Below are 20,236 nucleotides of genomic sequence, written 5' to 3' on the forward strand. Positions count from 1 at the left end.
ATCTAATTGAGGGGAGGTACTTTACCCTTTAAATTGTATTCGTTTCCAGTGGAGCTGCTGGCTAGATAATACTTTTTGTTTTCAACAAAGAATCTGTTTGTGCAAAAACACTCGTCAACCTGTTTTCTGTAATGGCTATTAACCTTACAAGACAAACATACCAACTTCTAAAATAGTTTCACATTGAAATTTTATTTGAGTCCTTGTATTTTGTGACCTGTACCTTTCAAAATAAAATGAAATCCTATACATGTTACATAGTCTATAAATGAAGTCACATAAATGCATTTATTTAGAAATACTTTTCCTAAGCTGAATATATAATGCACAAAACTGTGAAAATAATAGTGTTGGTTTTTTCATATATTTTTTTTTTCATTTTCTTTTGTAATAAATAAGAATTTATATTATTTATATGTCATCTCAAAATAAAGCTTTTTTGATCCTCTAAAAAACGGCGTATAATATGTGTTGGTGCAATAAATGAGAGAGATGGAAATTGCAGTTGAACACAAACAGCAAAAAATGCAACAACTGCTCGTCTCCTTAAGTGTATGTCCAGCTTCTGAAGCTGATAAACACAACTAATTATATAATAAACATGAAAGACACAATCAACAACATCGAGCAGAGAGTTCTGATATGGAGTCTGCTCACCTGGAAGCAGCAACAAAGAGAGAGGAAGTGGGGGAATCATATTGAGGGCCCATTGCTCAGTCACTGTCCCCCGAGCGGTGGACCCTTCTGTTCATTGGTCAATCTATCTAATTAAGGGGAGGTATTTTATCCTTTAAATTATCAGGGTTTCTGGAGGAGCTACTGGCTGGATAATACTTTTGGTTTCCAATAAAGACTCTGTGTGTGCCAAAACACTTGTCGCACCTCTCCTTTATTAAATTTAGTTTCCCACTTTACTTTATGGGAGGGGTTGTAGGGGATCTGGGGGTTAAGCAGAGTCTGTGGTTCTGTACTAGATTATAATTCAGATTTATGCTAGGGAACTCACTTGCGTATGTTAATTTGGTAGTGGGTCAATTGTCATTTAGTTATGTGTGTAATATAGTTTGATAGACTATATGGTACATTTTGATACAGCATTCTTGGACATTCAGTTGACTATGATTTTGAGACAGGTTGAATCAAAATATATTTGTATATAGTTTTGTGTCTATTATTACTTTTAGACGTGTCCACATGATTGTATGATGATCTACTAAAAGGGTTTTTACATAGTTACATAGTTAGATAGCTGAAAAGAGACTTGCGTCCATCAAGTTCAGCCTTCCTCACACCTGTTTTTTGCTGTTGATCCAAAAGGCAAAAAAAAACAAAAAACAAAAAAAAACCCAGTTTGAAGCACAATTTTGCAACAAGCTAGGACAAAAAATTCCTTCTTGACCCCAGAATGGCAGTCAGATTTATCCTTGAATCAAGCAGTTATTACCCTACATTGAAAGATTATATCCTTGAATATTCTGTCTTTGCAAGTATGCATCTAGTAGCTGTTTTGCTCACAAGTCATTTTTTTCTCCATTTTTGGGAGTACCTTGCTGTAATGGGAGTACTCCTCAGACATAGTCTATATTCAGATTCATTAATTTGGGGTTAGGCCCAGTAATTTCCTTCTTCGACCAATCACTCGACATTATTCTCGATGCTGTATTCTGAGTGAAGGAAGGGCTGTCATTTCCAGAGGATCGCCAGACACAATCAGCAATAGGATGGCCGGAATAATTTAACTCAGTAAAAGTTAGAATAGTTTTATTAAAATAATTAAACAGAGAGCATAGTATCAATATGTAAAACTAAATAGTTACCAAAAAATCTGGGAAGTTTTCCAAAATATCTAAGAAAGCAAATAAATGAATACTGCTGAGCAGCCACGTATTATGCCATTCAGGCATTGATAAAGCAGTGAGCCATATATTCAGATGTCGGGTCACATCTCTTCCTCACTAACAGGTTATCAATCAGTTGTCAGGGTTATTTACTAAACTGAGAATTCAAAGTGAATTTTAAGGTCAAATTAGTCAAACTGGAGAAATTCTCTAAGTCGGCTTCACTTTCAGTTTGGTTCTAGGCCTATATAACCATGTCATTAATGGACTACCTTTAGGGGTAGCCGGGGGTGCTGAGAGTAGCAGTCTGCATTCCATAGCAGATTCCATCTGATTTCATTCCAATTATTTCTTCTGAAAGTGAAAGTAACATTGTATCCTTCGTGGACTTTGAAATAGAAGGAGATAATCTCTTCTTTCTCTCTGAAATGGCGATAGTAAGCTGTTTGCTCCTGGTTTTCCTGCAGCAGACATGTGAGTTAAATGCTGATCCCATGAGGGCCCTGTCAGGGTGTATGGGTGCTGCCTAATTCTGGGCTCCGGGGTTGGGAGGGAGATACAGGCTAGGGGGGTTCAGACCTTCTGGTTCATGTTGGAACAATCTCTGTATCTGTGATTAGCTCTGGGGGAGTTTTTCATTATAATTTACTGAAAAGATAATGAGAACCTCCCCCCAATAATTACATATTCTATATAGGGGGGGGAATGAGGGACAGGGATTAAAATGTTGCATAATTGTTAATACAGTGATAACATTATTACACTATACTATCACAGGGGGTGGATACATTTACTGTCTCTCAGCAACAAATTCTAAAATCCTGAATATCAGTAACAAATGTCTAATTATAGATAAAAGTAATTAAAATTGATTTAAAGTTCATTCACATGTTGCAGTAAGTAGATAGGTCCTTATTTCATATTTAATGTATTAATAATATTTATTGGAATTTCATGTGACAGAGTCGCGCTATCGGTGATTGGGTTTCACTGTCTGGTTGGTGCAAATGTTATCTGCTTACGAGTGTTAATACATTTGGTTGATAATTAGTGTTCGGCAGTTAATTTATTTTCGATAGTGCACGGAATACAGCATTGTACTTCTGGCACTATGATATCCCTTTAAGTTTAAAGGACACTATAGTCATCGATCTCAATGAAGTGGGCTGGGTGCAGTGTGCCTGACTGTTTAACCCTGCAATGTAAAACAAAGACACTTTGTATATACAGCAATGTATCTGGTACAGTTGATCACGTAAGAAAAGTGGTAGTTCGAGTTAATGCAATATATATTATTTCAAGTTTTTCTCAGAATAGATTAATAGGGTTTGTCACTCCTTGTGCGATTACATGTGGATTTATATGTTTTAATCCTTGTCTGATTAAAAACAAATTGTACAACTGATTTCGATTTTTGACAAAAAAAATAGCAGACAGTTACATAAATGCATGATGGGCGCTGTATGTGCGTTTTAGTATGTTTGTTACAACGATATCAGATGTAGTGTCAGATGTAGTGACAGCCTCTAGAGGCATTTAAACCCTGCGGTGATGGGTGTCTACAGTGTTTGATCTGTGGCTCTCTGCTCATGCGATCTGGTAAATTTTATGCAATTTAGGGGTTAAATCATTTTGTTTATGCAGCCCTAACCACACCTCCCCTGGCTGTGACTCACACAGCCTGCATGAAAACATAATGGTTTCACTTTCAGTCAGTTGTAACTTACGTTAAACCGTGTTTATCTCTTGCTATGTTGATTGAACTTTACTCCTGTAGGGTCTAGCAAGCTATTAGCAGAGTGGGCTAAGAAGTGTTAAGGAAGTCTGTGTAAGTCACATGCAGGGAGGTGGGACTAGGGCTGCATAAACAAAATGATTTAACCCCTAAATGGCATAAAGTTGAGTAGTGAGACTGCAGGGGCATGATCTATACAACAAAACTGCTTCATTAAGCTAAAGTTGTTTTGGTGACTGTAGTGTCCCTTTAACCCCTTAAGGACCAAACTTCTGGAATAAAAGGGAATCACGACATGTCACACATGTCATGTGTCCTTAAGGGGTTTTAACATGACCTAATTGAAAATCAAAGGTATAAATGTGTGTGTTTATTAATATTAGAGACAGAGGAGAGAATTGTGGACGCACAGACGCAGCTCCATTTTATCAAGATGAGAGTTTGACTTGTTCAAGAGGATATGTTATTTTATTTTAAGGATATTGCAAGCTTATATTGTAATCTTATAAACTCTGCTATAAATTATTATTATTATGGATTATTACTTTTTTTATATGTCTATATTTATATTTTTATGTAAAACATATTTAAAAAGACAAAACTTTGGGGGGCGGGGCTGGACCGCCGACGGGATCAGACACGCTTTGTCTGAGCTCCCGCTTTGAGGCCCGAAAACGGCGCAAACTGGGGGTAAAATCTTCCTAGCCACCTGCAACAATTATCACCCTGATCCCCAGATCCTGGGGTTCGAGGGGATACCCTTCAAGATGCCCTCCGTAACCCGACGAAGGCCCAAGGCGTGAGGAGCTTGAGCCGGGATGAGACGGCCGCTCTCCCGGGTCTCCGGCCGGTGTCCGGCGTCCCCCCCCCCTCTTGGCCGGGGGGGTCATCCCGGTCTGCATATACACGCAGCAACTTCTGCCATGGCACGACACGCTGGGCCGAAACTACCACCCTGCTGCAGAAAACCCACCGGCGGTATTCCCCAAAATGGCCGCCGCAAGCCAGCAACATGTGCAAGCTAGAACGATCAAAGCTGACAGAGGGAAGGCCCCCACTGTGGAGACTGACCAGGCGGTGCGGTACAGCGACAGGCAAGCTGGCGCAGAGGCATTCGCTGACACTGACCAAAACTGGATCCCCTGTGACCACTCGGCATTACTGGTCTCCACATGTGCTCAAAGCCCTGGCCCCACAAGATGGCGGATCATCGTGACATGTGCGCTGAAATCGGTGGAAGATCTCTGTCACAGGTCAGAGAAGCCAACATGGCCCCCCACGCATGGATCCAGAGGGCTAAAAGAACCCAGGACCTGCCTGCCCTGCACTGTGGTCCCACAAACAGCAGCTTGGACAACCTGCCACACCACACAACACCTCGACAACGACCACCGACCCAGCAGCCGAGCCAGGTGCTCCCACAACGGGGCTGACCTCAAACACTCCCCACGTACGCCATGAAACACAGCGGCCCCGAGAGGAAGCTACCGGACTCAACAGGCAGCCAGCCCTAACATCAAGCGCCCAAGCACCAATCTTGACGGTCTCTAGCCTCTACATCATACCTTACGTCCCAATGTGGCAGTCTGCACTGCACACTGACGGGCTGCCCAGCAGGCCGACGCGGACCCTCACCAAGCAGACATGGAACCAACATGGGGTGGACATTTTACACTAGCGAAGTATGGTGATCTCAATGTTGACGCTGCTCTCATGTTCTGCTTTATGTGTTCATGCTATCCACACTTTAGAGCTAGCGTAACATGCAACCATTTAACCACCTCGTAGGCATGCAAATGTGAGGTTCGATCAGCCTGGTGGGAGCTTGCTAGTGGAACCATGTATGTATAATCTCTGCATAAGCCATGTTATCCTTCTTTGTCTCCCCTCTACCTATTCTTCCATGATGTATGCAGTATGGTTTAACTAGTCCATATAAATGCTACTCGTGCACTCCAAGCGTGTCGTATTATAACAATTAAATGTGATGTTAATTCTGCCAGGATATATGCCAATATCTTTATCTTGCAATTCTTCTTGTTTAATTCATGATCCTACTCGACAAAAAAAAAAAAAAAAAAAGTGCAGCACCTCTTGACTATATGAACCAATTGTTTGCAATAATATTGTATACTAAATATGTCACCGATTAAGCTTGTAATCATCTCTGCACTCAAAAATAAAGAATTAAAAAAAAAAAAAAAAAAAAAGACAAAACTTTATTTCTTCCAAGACAATATTGTGTTCTCAATTATTTATACAGTTCTGCTCAAAAGTTTGCATATCCGTGGGGAATTGGTAATATATGTACCATGTTTAAAGAAAACATGAGTGAGCAGGCAAAACACATTTTTTTATTTTTTATGGAATTTATATTTAACTGTAGGTTATAATAGAATGGCAAAATCATAAAACAAAACATGGCAACAAAGAAAACAATTAAATGACCCCTGTTCAAAAGTCTGCATGCCCTTAGTTCTTAATGCTGTATATTGCCCCCTTCAGCATCAATGACAGCGTACAGTCTTTTATAATAGTAATCTGTGAGGCCCCTAATTCTTGCAGGTGGTATAGCTGCTCATTCGTCTTGGCAAAATGCCTCCAGGTTATGCAAAGTCTTTGGTCGTCTTGCATGAACTGCACGTATGAGATCTCCCCAGAGTGGCTCGATGATATTAATGTCAGGAGACTGTGATGGCCACTCCAGAACATTCACTTTTTTCTGCTGTAATCACTGGAGGGTCAACTTGGCCTCATGCTTAGGGTCATTGCCATGCTGCAAAGTACAAGAGCGTCCCATGTGCAGCCTTCGTGCAGTAGAATGAAAATTGTCTCCCAGTATTTTCTGATAACATGCTGCATCCAAAACATCAGTGAGCCACCACCATGCTTCACAGTGGGGATGGTATTCTTTTCACTATAGGCCTTGTTGACCCCTCTCCGAACAAGCTCTATTTTGGTCTCGTCAATACAAATTGCAGTGTGCCAGTAGCTGTGAGGTTTGTCAAGGTGCTTTTGGGCATATTGAAATCTGTTTTTTGGGGGGGCATTGGCGCAGTAGAGGCTACTTTCTGACAACTCGACCATGCAGCACATTTTTGTATAAGTATCGACGTATTGTACTCCTTGAAACAACCACACTGCCTTTTTCCAGAGCAGCCTGTACTTCACTTGAGGTTACCTGTGGGTTTTTCTTTGAATCGCGAACAATTCTTATGGCAGTTGTAGCTGAATACTTTCTTGGTCTTTTCTAACCTTGCCTTGGTATCAAGAAATCCCCGAATTTTCCACTTCTTAATTTGTGATTGACTGGCATTTTATGGCTTTGGATATCTTTTTATATGCTTTTCCATCTTTCCATTACCTTGTTATCCAGGTCTTTTGACAGTTCTTTTCTGCTCCCCATGACTCAGTATCTAGCATGCTCAGTGCATCCATGTGAGAGCTAACAAACTCCTTGACTATTTATAGACAGTCACTAATTGCAATTTAGAAAGCCACAGGTGTGGGAAATTAACCTTTAATTGCCATTTTAACCTGTGTGTGCCACCTTGTGTGTCTGTAACAAGGCCAAACATTCAAGAGTATGTAATTTTTTTGTGGCAAAACGGACGGCTGTAAAACCTTGCTGTTCGGGATTTTCAGAGCCTTTCTATGATTCATTCGACTGTTTCATTTGTTTGTATTTCGTGCAACTAAACTACCAAATGCCGACCACCCTCCTGGCTGTTTAACACCTTGTGGTAAGTAATAAGTAATACACCTTGTTTGTAAGTCATTAATCAGAACGTTCCCTAGGTGGCCAGTGTTCGCATACTACAAAACGAATGTGTTTTAGTGAATGGCAACCATCTTGTCGCACGTATGAAGGCAGCGGTACATGGTCATCGAGCCAGGGGGAGCATTCTTCAGTATTCGAATAGGAGCCCCTGAAAGTTGACCGCCAAAGCTACTTTTCTTATGGAACTGTTTTGGACTGGCACCTCGTGGCCGGTTGTTCAGAACTTTACCCTGGTGGTATTTGAAAATGACCAAACTGATATGAGTGATATTTGGTGAACTTGGGATGTAATCAGCATTGTAATCAAGGCAAAATGAAATCGTGAATATATACAGGATCTCTGGTAATGTTTCATTTAAAGGTTTATTTGAATTAAATGTTAAATACATTTACTGCTTTTAAATGTAACCAATGGATTGAAAACGATAGTGAAAGCTCTCTATACTAATCATTAGACGCAGCTATTGGGATTAAGATATGAGAAATATAACTGAGCAAGGAAAGAAAAACGTGTAAAAAAACAAACAAACAATTCACTAGAATAGCACAAGTATCCTACCATCTAGTGCACGTCTCCTGCATGTAGTGATCTTGTCTACTCAGGTACAGACTTTGTCTATTGCAATTTGCAGATTAAAGTCCACAGTTGTACAGCTTCATTAGAGCAGTGGTACTATGTCGTGCAAAAGTTAATTTATTTCAGTAATGCGTAAACTAATATATGAGATAGACGCATTACATGCAAAGCAAGAGTTCAAGCCATGATTTGCCATAAGTGCGAGGATTATGGCTTACAGCTCATGAAAACCTCAAATCCACAGTCTCAGTAAATTAGAATATTACATGCAATCAATAAAACAAGTAGTGTACATAGAACAATATCGGACCTCTGAAAAGTATAAGCATGCATATGCCTCTTGATGCACTGACTCCAGCCTCAGTCCACTCCTTGGGAAAGTCCCCAACACTTTTGAATTGCCTTTTCCTGACAATCCTCTCCTGGTTGCGGTCATCCCTGCTGCTTGTGCACCTTTTTCATTCACACTTTTCCCTTCCACATAACTTTCTATTAATGTGCTTTGATACAGCATTTTAGGAACATCCAACTTCCTTCGCAATTACCTTTTGAGGCTTTTATTCCTTATGGAGGGTGTCAATTATGGTTTTCTGCACAACTGTCAGGTCAGCAGTCTTCCCCATGATTGTGATTCCTACTGAACCAGACTGAGAGACCATTTAAAGGCTCAGAAACCCTTTGAAGGTGTTATGGCTTACTTAGCTGATTAGAGTGGGACACTGTAAGCCTAGAATATTGCACCTTTTCACAATATTCTAATTTACTGAGATTGTGGATTTGGGGTTTTCATGAGCTGTAAGCCATAATCATCGCACTTATGGCAAATCATGGCTTGAACTACCTTGCTTTGCATGTAATGCGTCTATCTCGTATCTTAGTTTCCCCTTTTACGTTGCATTACTGAAATAAATGAACTTTTGCGCGATATTCTAATTTTTCGAGTATCACCTGTATAGTGGTAAATAGGGGAACCAGCAGCGGTTACAATATCAATTCTCCACAGTACACCAGTTTAGTGAATATAGGTTTTTCTGAATTTTGGAATTCCAATAACATTTTAAATTATAAGTAGAATAGCTGTATAGGTAGAAACGGCAGCTGTAAATGTATTGTCTAATTGCCAAATAAGGTTGAGGTTTGCAATATCTTTGTAATTTTTAATTGTGGTAAATAATGAGTTACAAAGCTGGGAGAAGAATTCACATTATTATATAATGGGTTTCTGTAATTTAAATAGCACCAGGACATTCTGGTGGGAATTTTATTTCATTGTATACTGTATTAAGATTAATCTGTTTTAAGGCGAATGATCGCCTTTAATATTTTATGTAAAATATCTTTTTGGGGTTTTTTACCCCTAGTGTTCTTTCCTGTTGGCGCATGGGTGAAGGTTAGCGCTCCAGAACATCTTAATCTGGAGTTGGGATCAAGAGCCACTCTCCCCTGTACGTTCCAACTAGCTGCATCACCGATTGAAATGAATCGTCTGACCATACTTTGGAACTTCAAGGGAACAGAGATTGCAAAATATGATGGTAAAGAATTTAAAAAGCCCTCAGATTCAAGAGTGACTATAAAAGAAGATGGTATTGCAGACGGAGATGGTTCTCTGTATATCGATAACGTGACTTTGGCTGACATTGGGCAGTATATGTGTCGAGTTGTCTACAGTCCAGACCAGGATTACAAGCTTATTGATATAACTGTCTACGGTAAGATTTGGACACAGTTTATAACACTCTCCATTGATTGAACTTGTATATCTTTATATGTGTTTTAACAGTACACGAGAGTCAGCTCATTGGCTGTTTTTGTGGTCATGTGCACGTGTTTTCTCATCTAGAAAAAGGGGATATTGTCTCATTGGCAGCTGTTATTTTAAGAATGTTCCTCAACAGACAGACAAAAAGAAATATGGTGTACTCAATTTAATGCATGAGGTGAAAAAGTTGACTTTTAGAGTAAATGCATCATCTGGACTTTTCCAATCCAGTAGTATTGGATATCACAATAGCTGGACGAGGGGCAGCTGCATCATTTGAAAACAAGAACCACTGTGGGAGTAAATCTTTTACATGAAACATAATAAATAATCTAAGGACTGAGAGGGAGTCCACATCAGGGAACTTCCAGTGAATCCATCAATGTCAAGCAAGTGTTTCCCATCTGTAGGCCACAAGAGTCCACACTCTGAAAAAGTTGGTAAACTGTGTCAATGTAGGAGGTGTTATGAGGCCATATGGGCCAACGGTAAGGAGAATAAAACGGGTAAAAAGTGTAGCAAAACAATATAAACAGAAACTGTAACAAGGTATATAGCAAGTTGGCCACAAAAGAGGCTCGGTACTTGCAGTATGTACCATGGGGAGCATGTTAAACAAATGCCTGTATCTTCCAGCTAATTACCAGGTGATTCTTTGTTTCGAAAAATATGAAAGCATTAAAAAAAAAGCATATATAACAAAAATATTGATATATCAAATGCACTTGGGTCCTTTCTAGACAGGAAGTGCCAGAAACTCCTTCCCAACACAGAAGACCCACATGCCATACATCCTCAGACAGTTCACTCCATCAGCTGCCCACTGTCCATAGAGTGCCCTGATTCCACATATGGTGTCTAATCAACACCCTTTATAAAGGTGTGACAGGTTGTGACTAAGTTCCAAAACTATGTGCCATGTGGCCGGCTTAAAGTTCTGCATCCCTGCCAGGGTGATAATGCCAGGGTGGACCACATCCTGGGTGCTTGGGTAGGCTGAATCTGCTAGTGTACGTACAAGTGAGAATATTCCTTTTGGGCACTTTTATGGTGTTCTGTGCCAGAGTCCATAATCTGTGGGAAGGAGCCTGGCATCCAATCCCCTCTAGAAGTCCCAGGGAGGGAGGCATCTGTTACACATGACTTTTATTTTGTAATGTAAGCAGATTATCTTATAAAAAAAATGGGAAGCCTTTTTATTTAAATTTAGAAAACAACATTTAGTAAATATTTGATGAATGTAAGATAAAATTGACTTCTCAAATAACTAGCTGTGGTGCTGCTAATATTAACTTTAAATTAGTCTTTCTGAGAAATTGTATGAAATCAGTAACGACAAGGAATCAATCCCTGGAACTGAGAATGCAACACTAACCTTTTTGTAATGTTTTCAGCTCATCCGACCATTAAATCGCTGGAAAAACAGGATGGGAGAGAAGAGATTGTTTGCTCAGTCGCTGGGTTTTACCCGAGCAAAATTGCCGTAACATTACTAACCAATGGAAAGGTAGCAGGCAAGTCTGTCCTAAACCAGCTTCAGACCAGTAGTGATGGTACTTACAGTATCAACAGAACCTTGACTTTACAGCCCAACGAGAAACCCAACAGCCTTTCATGTGAAGTTCAGCATGAATCTCTTCCAGACCTTCTAAAGAGAGAAGTCAATCTATTGTATGAAGGTAAGCAAAATCACTTATTGTTAGGGATGTGCATGGGCAAAAATTCGGTTCAGCACTTCTAAAATTCGGGATTTCAGCAATTCAGGACTTAGGCAATTCAGCACTTCGGCACTTCAGTTCAGTTCGGCACTTCCAAAATTCGGGACTTCGGCAATTCGGCACTTTGGTTCGGCGCTTCCGAAATTCGGGGATTCGGCAATTCGGGACTTAGGCACTTTGGAAATTCGAGACTTCAGCAATTCCATAACCCTACCCCTAACACTAACCCTAACCCTACCCCTAATATTTACCCTACTCCTAGCTCTACCCTTAACCCTACCCCTAATCCTACCCCTAATCCTACCCCTAACCCTACCCCTAACCCTACCCCTAACCCTACCTCTAACCCTACCCATACCCCTAATCCTACCCCTAATCCTACCCCTACCTCTACCCCTAACCCTACCCCATCCCCTAACCCTACCCCTTACCCTATCCCTAACCCTTATCCTACCCCTACCTCTAATCCTAACCCTACCCCTAACCATACTCCTACCCCTAACCCTAATAGGGTTAAGGTTAGGGTTAGAGGAAGGTTGGGGTAAGGGTTAGGGCTAGGGGTAGGTTAGGTTCACTTCCAAAATTCGGGACTTCCGAAATGCGGGAATTCTGCAATTTGTTTCGGTTCGGCACTTCGGAAATTCAGCACTTCGAAAATTCGGCACTTCGGAAATCCGGACCGAAACAAATTGCACATGTCTACTAATTGTGCCTATATATTCCACAATGGAAACCACGACCCAGAGCCGGCCCATCGGTCCAAGAATGAAATGCTCTCCTCCTCCACCAATTATTTTTTTAATGTATAATTGTTTTTCCCCCTCCTTGCCTCTTACCTGTTGGCAGGTAGGGGGGACACAAGTTTCTCCAGTTGGTCTGGTGGCACATCATGCATGTCCTGTGAAGTGGGATCCCAGATGTTTAATCTTTCCCTCTAGCCACAGGTCCTCTTCTCCTCTTGCGAGTGAGAGCATGGCTACAGATTGCCATGGCAATGCTACAGCATGCATTGCGTGTCGCAGAGTGTTTCCTTGACCACGCTCTTGCAGCTCGCAAGAGGAGAAGAGGACCTGTTGCTGGATGAAAGATAAGACACCTGGGCCCCCTCTGCACAGGACAAGCTAGCAGGGGTCCAGAACAGCATATGCATATATAGAAATATATAGTGGTACTTGCTATTTATATGCAAATACGAGGCCTGTGCCCCTCACAGCACATTTTTCAATGTACCGGGGGTGCCTCTGTCACAGTGCTGTCTAGATCCATTGTCCCGCTGGGACCTTTGGACGGGCCAGCACTACCAGACTTTTTAAATAGAAATAAATATAAAAACAATAAATATGCCACTTTCATCGCAACTCATATTTCTACCTGGTTAGTCTGCAAATACTGAGACAATTTCTTTAGTAACATTGTCACCGAATCGCTGATCCATTGCTCTTAGCTATTTACTTTGTATGAATAATACAGCATTATGTACTAAAGTGTGAATTCTAACTTTAGGGTCAAAATAACCAAATGGAAAAAAGTCACCTATGCTGTCGGTCTGAACACTCTGATACTAAATTTAAAATTTACTTTAACCACTTTTCCGTCATGCTGGTCTTACAGTTAAGGACACATGACGGAAAATTTCCATCATTTACTACGGTTAACCCCAGATGGAGGATCATTAGATTGGCGATGAAATGGCTAAGGTAAATAGCCTGTGATGGCTAGTTTATATAAATCTATACTTTTGTGTGGCAACTTTGTTTTTTATGATGGTTACTAAACTTACAAGACAACAATACCAACTTCTAAAATTGAAATTCTATTTTAGTCCTTGTATTTTGTGACCTGTAACTTTCAAAATAAGATGAAATCCTACACATATTATGTATTCTATAAATCAAGACACATAAATTAATTTATTTTGAATTACTTTTCCTAAGCTGGACATTAAATGCACATGTTATTACCAAAACTGTGAAAAAAAAAAATGTGTTTTTCTAAAAAAAAAAATTTTTGTTGCCTATATTTTGGCATTTTGTTTATAATTAATGAGAATGTATCTATGTATATGTGACATCGAATTAAAACCCTTTTTGCCCTCTTATTGTTGGTGTAATAAATAAGAGAGAAATGCAAATTGTGGTTGAAAAGCAAAAAATGCTAAAATTGCTTATGTCCTTAAGGGTAAGTCCAGCTTCTGAAGTTCTGTCCTTAAGGGGTTAATGTCACTTTTGAATTCTCACTTTAGTAAATAACCCTGACAATAATCTCTCTCAATAAGCATTTATATTCCATGTGAAGATTGTTTCAATCTGCCTTTGTGTTGCATGTCTCTCTTTGGCTTGGTAGTGAATGTGTCTCGTTTCTGGGAGACTGACTATCTCGGTGAAGATGTCTTCCTGTTTTTGTGATGTGTGTCTCTCAGATATTTTGTTTTCTGTTATTGTCTTGTCCCGTTACATGTCTGTACAGTAAGCACTCCTTTTATCATATTAAGGTTTGATGAGGGATCTCATATCTCCTCTCAATGTTCATCTCCTAAACAACCAAAGGCAGCCCTGTCTTTCAAGTGATATCACTTGCGATATGTGGGCATTCCTGATGATAATATTATTTTAAACACAATTCAGTTTTATTAAAATATAAAAGAGTGATAATTAAATATTATACTTCTTTATTTCAAACCTTACAGGAGAGAATAACAATCAGTCTGTTATCATCGGACTGGTCGTTGCTGGGATAATTGTTGCTGTGTTTGTAGCAGGTTTTGTAGTATATACACAAAAAAGGAAACAAGGTAAGAATGCCACCTCATCTCTCATTGGTACTGTCTTTTCTATTGTGATTTATTTATTGATTTTCCAAGGATTATTTTATTGTATATTTTTACCTATATTTCTAACACAATAGCATGGACGAGAATTGTAGTGATATGAAGGTCTAAAATGTTTATGACATTAGATGTGTATTCAGCTATTTATATGTCAGGTATCAGTTCGTCCAGATGCCCCTATTTATCTGTTTTCAAAACAGAACGTCCCCTTGGCCACAAACAACGGAATTAAAGTAATATATAAAACTGCAAAGGTTGCTTTTAACCAAAGTATAACAGAATGTAGGTTAGCCAGCTGTTAATGAAAATATATTGATATAGTGTAATAAAGTTAATCTACAAGAAAAGATAAAGCCAGTAAAAAGTAGCTACAAGGTTTGACAACCAGTATTTTGTAGCCAATAATAGTTACTGACTATTGTTAACGGAGACAGCGTACAGTAACTATTTACTGACACGCCTCCATTTATTAAGCTTTCAAAATGATTCAGTACTGTTAGAAAAAGGTTACAAATGATTTATCTATGGATATCTACTTACCGGCTGTTATAATAGCTACTGCTTAACTATTTACTGACAATCCTCTATTTGTTTTACAACACTATTTGTTAACTGACAATATTGGAGAGGAGTCCTCTATTAGTTTTATAACACTAACCTGCTGTTTCTATTCTGTAAATTAAAGTGTTCTTTGTGTTTGAAAGGTTTGCTGGTGGGGGACATTCAGGGTCCTCAGACCTGGATCGATGGAGAGAAGATCACTTTGTACTGTACGGGGTCTAACTGTACTCCCAACACTGAGGTTGAATGGACCGTACAGGATAAAGATGGGAACAGCGTTACGATTTCTGACATTGTGACAAAGGACACAGAGGAGGAACAGCCGCTCATGTCAGCAGAATATCTGATAAACAGCGAAAAGAAGGATAAACCAGGAAAAAAAGTTTGTGATTTTACCAGCTCTCTGAGTTTTATCCCATCTTTATCAAGACATCTTAACTCAACCGTGATTTGCGAGTTTACCTGCGCTGAGAAAACCGAGCAGAAATCATTCAAATACAAATCGATTTATGGTAAGGAACAAGTCAAAGCTCATAGCACGGGGAGGGAGTTTATTGTGAAAATTGTCAAAATGAAAGTTAAAGTTATTTTTTTAAAAAAAATCTCAATGAGTTTATTTACTAAATGCAGAATTGTTATGGGCTGAAAATCAGATTGCAAAATTTTGGGGGGAAAAATGCTGATTTCTACACATTTTCCAACTTTATAGTTGCAGTTTTTCTGCATTAGCTTTGTAATTCTATTTCGATTCACTGTAATCCGGTGTTTAGGTTGAGCTAATTCATTCCAAACACACAGAGATCCATCGCTCCTTATAATAAAAGCAATTACTTCTCTTTATAAGGAGCGCTGGTGATCTCGAATAGGTGGGTGCTTACTACTTTTTTCTTCATAGCGACAGAGTGCTTAATGTATCAGAAAGGCGTTTGGCAGAAAACATAAACGTTTGATCAGTCTGATATGGATATAATACATTTTACTTTGCAATTGATTTATTTTTGCTCAATTCCTTATTTGGTATTAAAAGCTGCCGGGTGCAGTTACGGAGACGAGTAATTAACGTGATACAGATTTATTCATTAAGGTAAGAATTGCGAGGAATTCAAAGTGAATTAAAATTTAAGGCCAAAATAGCCAAACTGTAAACTGAATTGACTTGGAGAATTTATCTTATTTGGCTACCTGGCCTAAATGTTGAAAGTTGGGGGACAGAGCTAGCCAGCGCTCTAATCAAACGCATGAGTCCCGAGCTCTATCAAACAGACTGCATTGTAGATTGTAGCAAAAACCCAACTAAATAGCACCACTTGATGCAGAAAGCCATGGGGAAGCATTCCCAAAAGTCTTGAGGGTCTAGGGGGGGATAGACCCTCAATTTTGCACTACACCTCTCATGACCTCATGGACCCAAGATGGCGGACACACTCCCAAACATACCTCGAGGATTCACCTCAACCTCTGAGGAGGACCTGGAGATAGAAGAGCTCTTACCTCAGCTGGCAGGAAACCTGGCTTAACCCTTAGGCAGAACGGAACCTCCACTAGCCACCAAAATGGACCTAAACACCATGGTAGCCAATCTTAAAGCCTTCTTTGCGACTGAGATGTGATTACTAAAGAAAGAACTTAGCACGTTGTCTGGCCGAACACAAACATAGAAACATAGAATGTGACGGCAGATAAGAACCATTCGGCCCATCTAGTCTGCCCAGTTTTCTAAATACTTTCATTAGTCCCTGGCCTTATCTTATAGTTAGGATAGCCTTATGCCTATCCCACGCATGCTTAAACTCCTTCACTGTGTTAACCTCTACCACTTCAGCTGGAAGGCTATTCCATGCATCCACTACCCTCTCAGTAAAGTAATACTTCCTGATATTATTTTTAAACCTTTGTCCCTCTAATTTTCAGACTATGTCCTCTTGTTGTGGTAGTTTTTCTTCTTTTAAATATAGTCTCCTCCTTTACTGTGTTGATTCCCTTTATGTATTTAAATGTTTATATCATATCCCCCCTGTCTCGTCTTTCCTCCAAGCTATACATGTTAAGATCCTTTAACCTTTCCTGGTAAGTTTTATCCTGCAGAAACTACAGAAGGCGACATTAACGGTCTAGGACTTAAACAAGACACAGCTGCAGCCCAAATACAAGACATTACCGAACAGTGCACATTACTGAGTTCCAAAGTGGGGCATAATAAGTATTATTCAGAAATATACCCCTCTTTGTCTCATCTACAGTTTACTCTAATTTTATCTTCAGGAGATCGTATCAGTCCCTTGCTGACCTTGTATGACCTTAGCAGGTATCTCTCCAATTGAGGCAACTCACTTGAGACTGAATGTTTTAGCAGTAACACGCTAATGACCTGGTTACCTGAGCATGTTATTACTTGTTTTATTATTTCCCAAAAAAGAGGCGGTTTCATCAGAGTTTATGCCTAGGTGCCTATGGTGACTTCTATACTTGTAAAACTGCCATAACTCTTTTTTCTGTTATATCTCGTGTCGTATGCAATTGCCTCAATAAAAGAGAGAATATTAAAAGAAAATGTTGAAAGTTACTTTGATATTATCTAGCAATTCTCACGATAGTGAATAGCCCTCGAATGTTACAAACCAACAAATATCAGTCGGGATATTTACTAAAGTAAACTTAGAAACCTGTTTTGTGTAGATTTTCCATTAGCTTTGCCTTGCTGTCCATTTAAACTTTTTATCATTGTGGTTGTGAATTTCGAATTTATATTGGGTAACTACTTTATTCCTTGATTCATTTAATTATTTCATTTGACCCTGTGTTACAGCCAAACCCCAGTTCATTGAGCCGGCTGAGTTCACTATCTGCAATACTGAAGAAGTTCAACTCTGCATCAACCTGCACAAATTTTATCCGAAACACATTGACATTAGCTGGAGCTGTGACCATCAGGAATTTCCTGATATAAAGAACCCGGAATGTACAATGAATTATGATGGAACGTACAATACCGTGATCAGACAGCCTGTCCCTGCTGATTGGTTCAGTGATCCCAACTGTAAAGTCTGTGTGACGTGGAGACATGTATCTATGGAGTCACCAGGATGCAGGGAGTTCTCTGTTAAAGGTATGAGAGGACATTTCCCAGTGTTGGTTTAAGAAGATAATGGCATACCTTGCAATATCAGGAGGTCTAAAATTGGTGTTGGGGATAGGACAGGCCTTTGACGGCATGCCAGTGTGATGCCACTAGAATCAATGGTGATGCTCAAATTGAGCGATTATGTCTGGATAGGGTACAGGGCCTCCCAAAGAAGGGGCACATCAGCCTAAAGAAAACAGACTGACTGACAGTCTCCAAGCCAGGCCCAGTCAGGGCAGACCATGCAGAGTGCGATACTAAAACACTCCCTGCGTAGTTCTAGTGCTCTAAACCCTGATGTCCCCAAATGTAGAACTCCAAAGAATCAGCCCAGGACAAAAAAAACCAAATTGGGCAATCCTGCTGGTTCTAGGACTGTTGGGAGGTGTGTGCATTAGGACATCTCAGCTCCACCTCCTACCTGCCATGTCCCTCTGTTTAATCTATATAATAGCACAGGGGGACTTTATAGGAGAAGACATGAGATTCATCATTTAATAAGACCCAGCTTTTTTTCATGTCATTTCTTTTTATATGTTGATGCTTTTAGTGTACTGTTAGTTTGACATATAGAACAGGATCCAATATGGTTTTTAAGGACATTTTGCTATAGAATTTATATACACATGTGCAGAGCTTTACTGAACAGAAAATGTAATGTTATTTCTATGGTATCAGTGGCCCAGTCTATAACCTGATACCTTGCCGTCTAATCTACTAGTTCCTAAATCTTTTCTAAAGATCTGAAAACATTGCAGGATTTGGAAGTGGTCACTGTGGCTGCTGTATAAAAATGGCACTGTTATTAAAATATTAAACTCTACTGATTCCATTTACTACCTGGGTGAATTATGGATTATGTTCCTTACACAGATATTCTTGTTGTATTTTCCTGTAACTTATTTGTTCCAAGAACTTTACAGTAACCAGCAGATTTGTATTTCAGCATGCCGTCTCATGAGTGATTACCACTGGCTCTGGGATTTTCTGATAAATTAAATTTTTTGTTGACAGCCAAAGCTCTGAGATATGTTCGTAGCATTCTTATCCCTCCTTATCCATGTATCTTCTAGATCTGCCATGGCATCCAGAGATTGAAGACATCAACATTCAAAAATCCTCAGGCAGCAGTAATATTGAATTGCATTGTAAAATATATAATTTCTTTCCTGATTTACTAACGGTGATCTGGTTTGACAAGAAAAAAGGAAAAAATGTGACAGACAGTGAAAAATATAAAATCTCTGAAATCAGAGAAAGGGACGCCAATCTCACTTTCTCCTGTAACACGTCACTGTGTTTTGAAAAGTCCCTCATTGAAGAGGAGGAAGTGGAGTTTATCTGTCGTGTAGAACATCCATGTCTGAAGAATCCAATCCAGTCCAGCACAGGACTGCTAGAAGTTACTGGTAAGCATGTTTGATGGGAATGGGTGAAAGCGGTGGAGATATGGTAGTATGCGGGATGTGGCCAGTTGTAGATGAGTCCACACTGTGGCTATCAGATTCCTGTATAATATGTCTCTATCATTTGTCTATACCATGTACAATGTTTGAGACTTGCAGATCCAGCCCTGACAGACTATAGTGAGATCTACAATTGTGTTTTGTGTGAAATTAATCAAACCAAAGCCATTAACTTCTAGTTACTGCAATGATGCCCCCAAAACTGAAAGAACTCACACATTTATGAGCATATATAAGAAAAACACACCGTTTAGTCTGCTAATTCTGAAATCTCAGGCTGATTTTACCTAATTTGTTCTTCAGTATAGCCGTATACATATCCTTTACATTGTCAAACATCTTTTTGATTACTACGGGAAGGCTATTCCAGATATCTACTACCCTTTCTATATCACTGTAATCCTTTACTGCTCCAACTGGAAGGCTATTCCAGGTATCTACTACCCTTTCTATATCACTGTTAGCCTTTACTGCTTCCACTGGAAGGCTATTCCAGGTATCTACTACCCTTTCTATATCACTGTTACTGCTCCCACTGGAAGGCTATTCTGTGTATCTACTACCCTTTCTATATCACTGTTAGCCTTTACTGCTCCCACTGGAAGTCTATTCCAGGTATCTACTACCCTTTCTATATCACTGTTACTGCTGCCACTGGATGGCTATTCCAGGTATCCACTACCCTTTCTATATCACAGTTAGCCTTTACTGCTCCCACTGGAAGGCTATTCCAGGTATCCACTACCCTTTCTATATCACAGTTAGCCTTTACTGCTCCCACTGGAAGGCTATTCCAGGTATCCACTACCCTTTCTATATCACAGTTAGCCTTTACTACTCACACTGGAAG

General features: G+C 39.7%; 1 protein-coding gene across 1 annotated transcript in view; it reads left to right on the forward strand.

The window, feature by feature from the left end:
- Positions 1 to 14,350: 14,350 nt before the first annotated feature.
- Positions 14,351 to 20,236, forward strand: part of LOC134571358 (uncharacterized) — a 232,721-nt gene continuing 226,835 nt past the window's right edge. The window contains exons 1-4 of the mRNA XM_063429560.1: positions 14,351 to 14,393; positions 14,943 to 15,311; positions 17,606 to 17,905; positions 18,994 to 19,329. Coding sequence (XP_063285630.1) covers positions 14,351 to 14,393; positions 14,943 to 15,311; positions 17,606 to 17,905; positions 18,994 to 19,329 — 1,048 coding nt within the window. The remainder of the gene's footprint in view (positions 14,394 to 14,942; positions 15,312 to 17,605; positions 17,906 to 18,993; positions 19,330 to 20,236) is intronic.

This window comes from Pelobates fuscus, chromosome 8, assembly GCF_036172605.1.
Source record: "Pelobates fuscus isolate aPelFus1 chromosome 8, aPelFus1.pri, whole genome shotgun sequence".
NCBI lineage: Eukaryota > Metazoa > Chordata > Amphibia > Anura > Pelobatidae > Pelobates > Pelobates fuscus.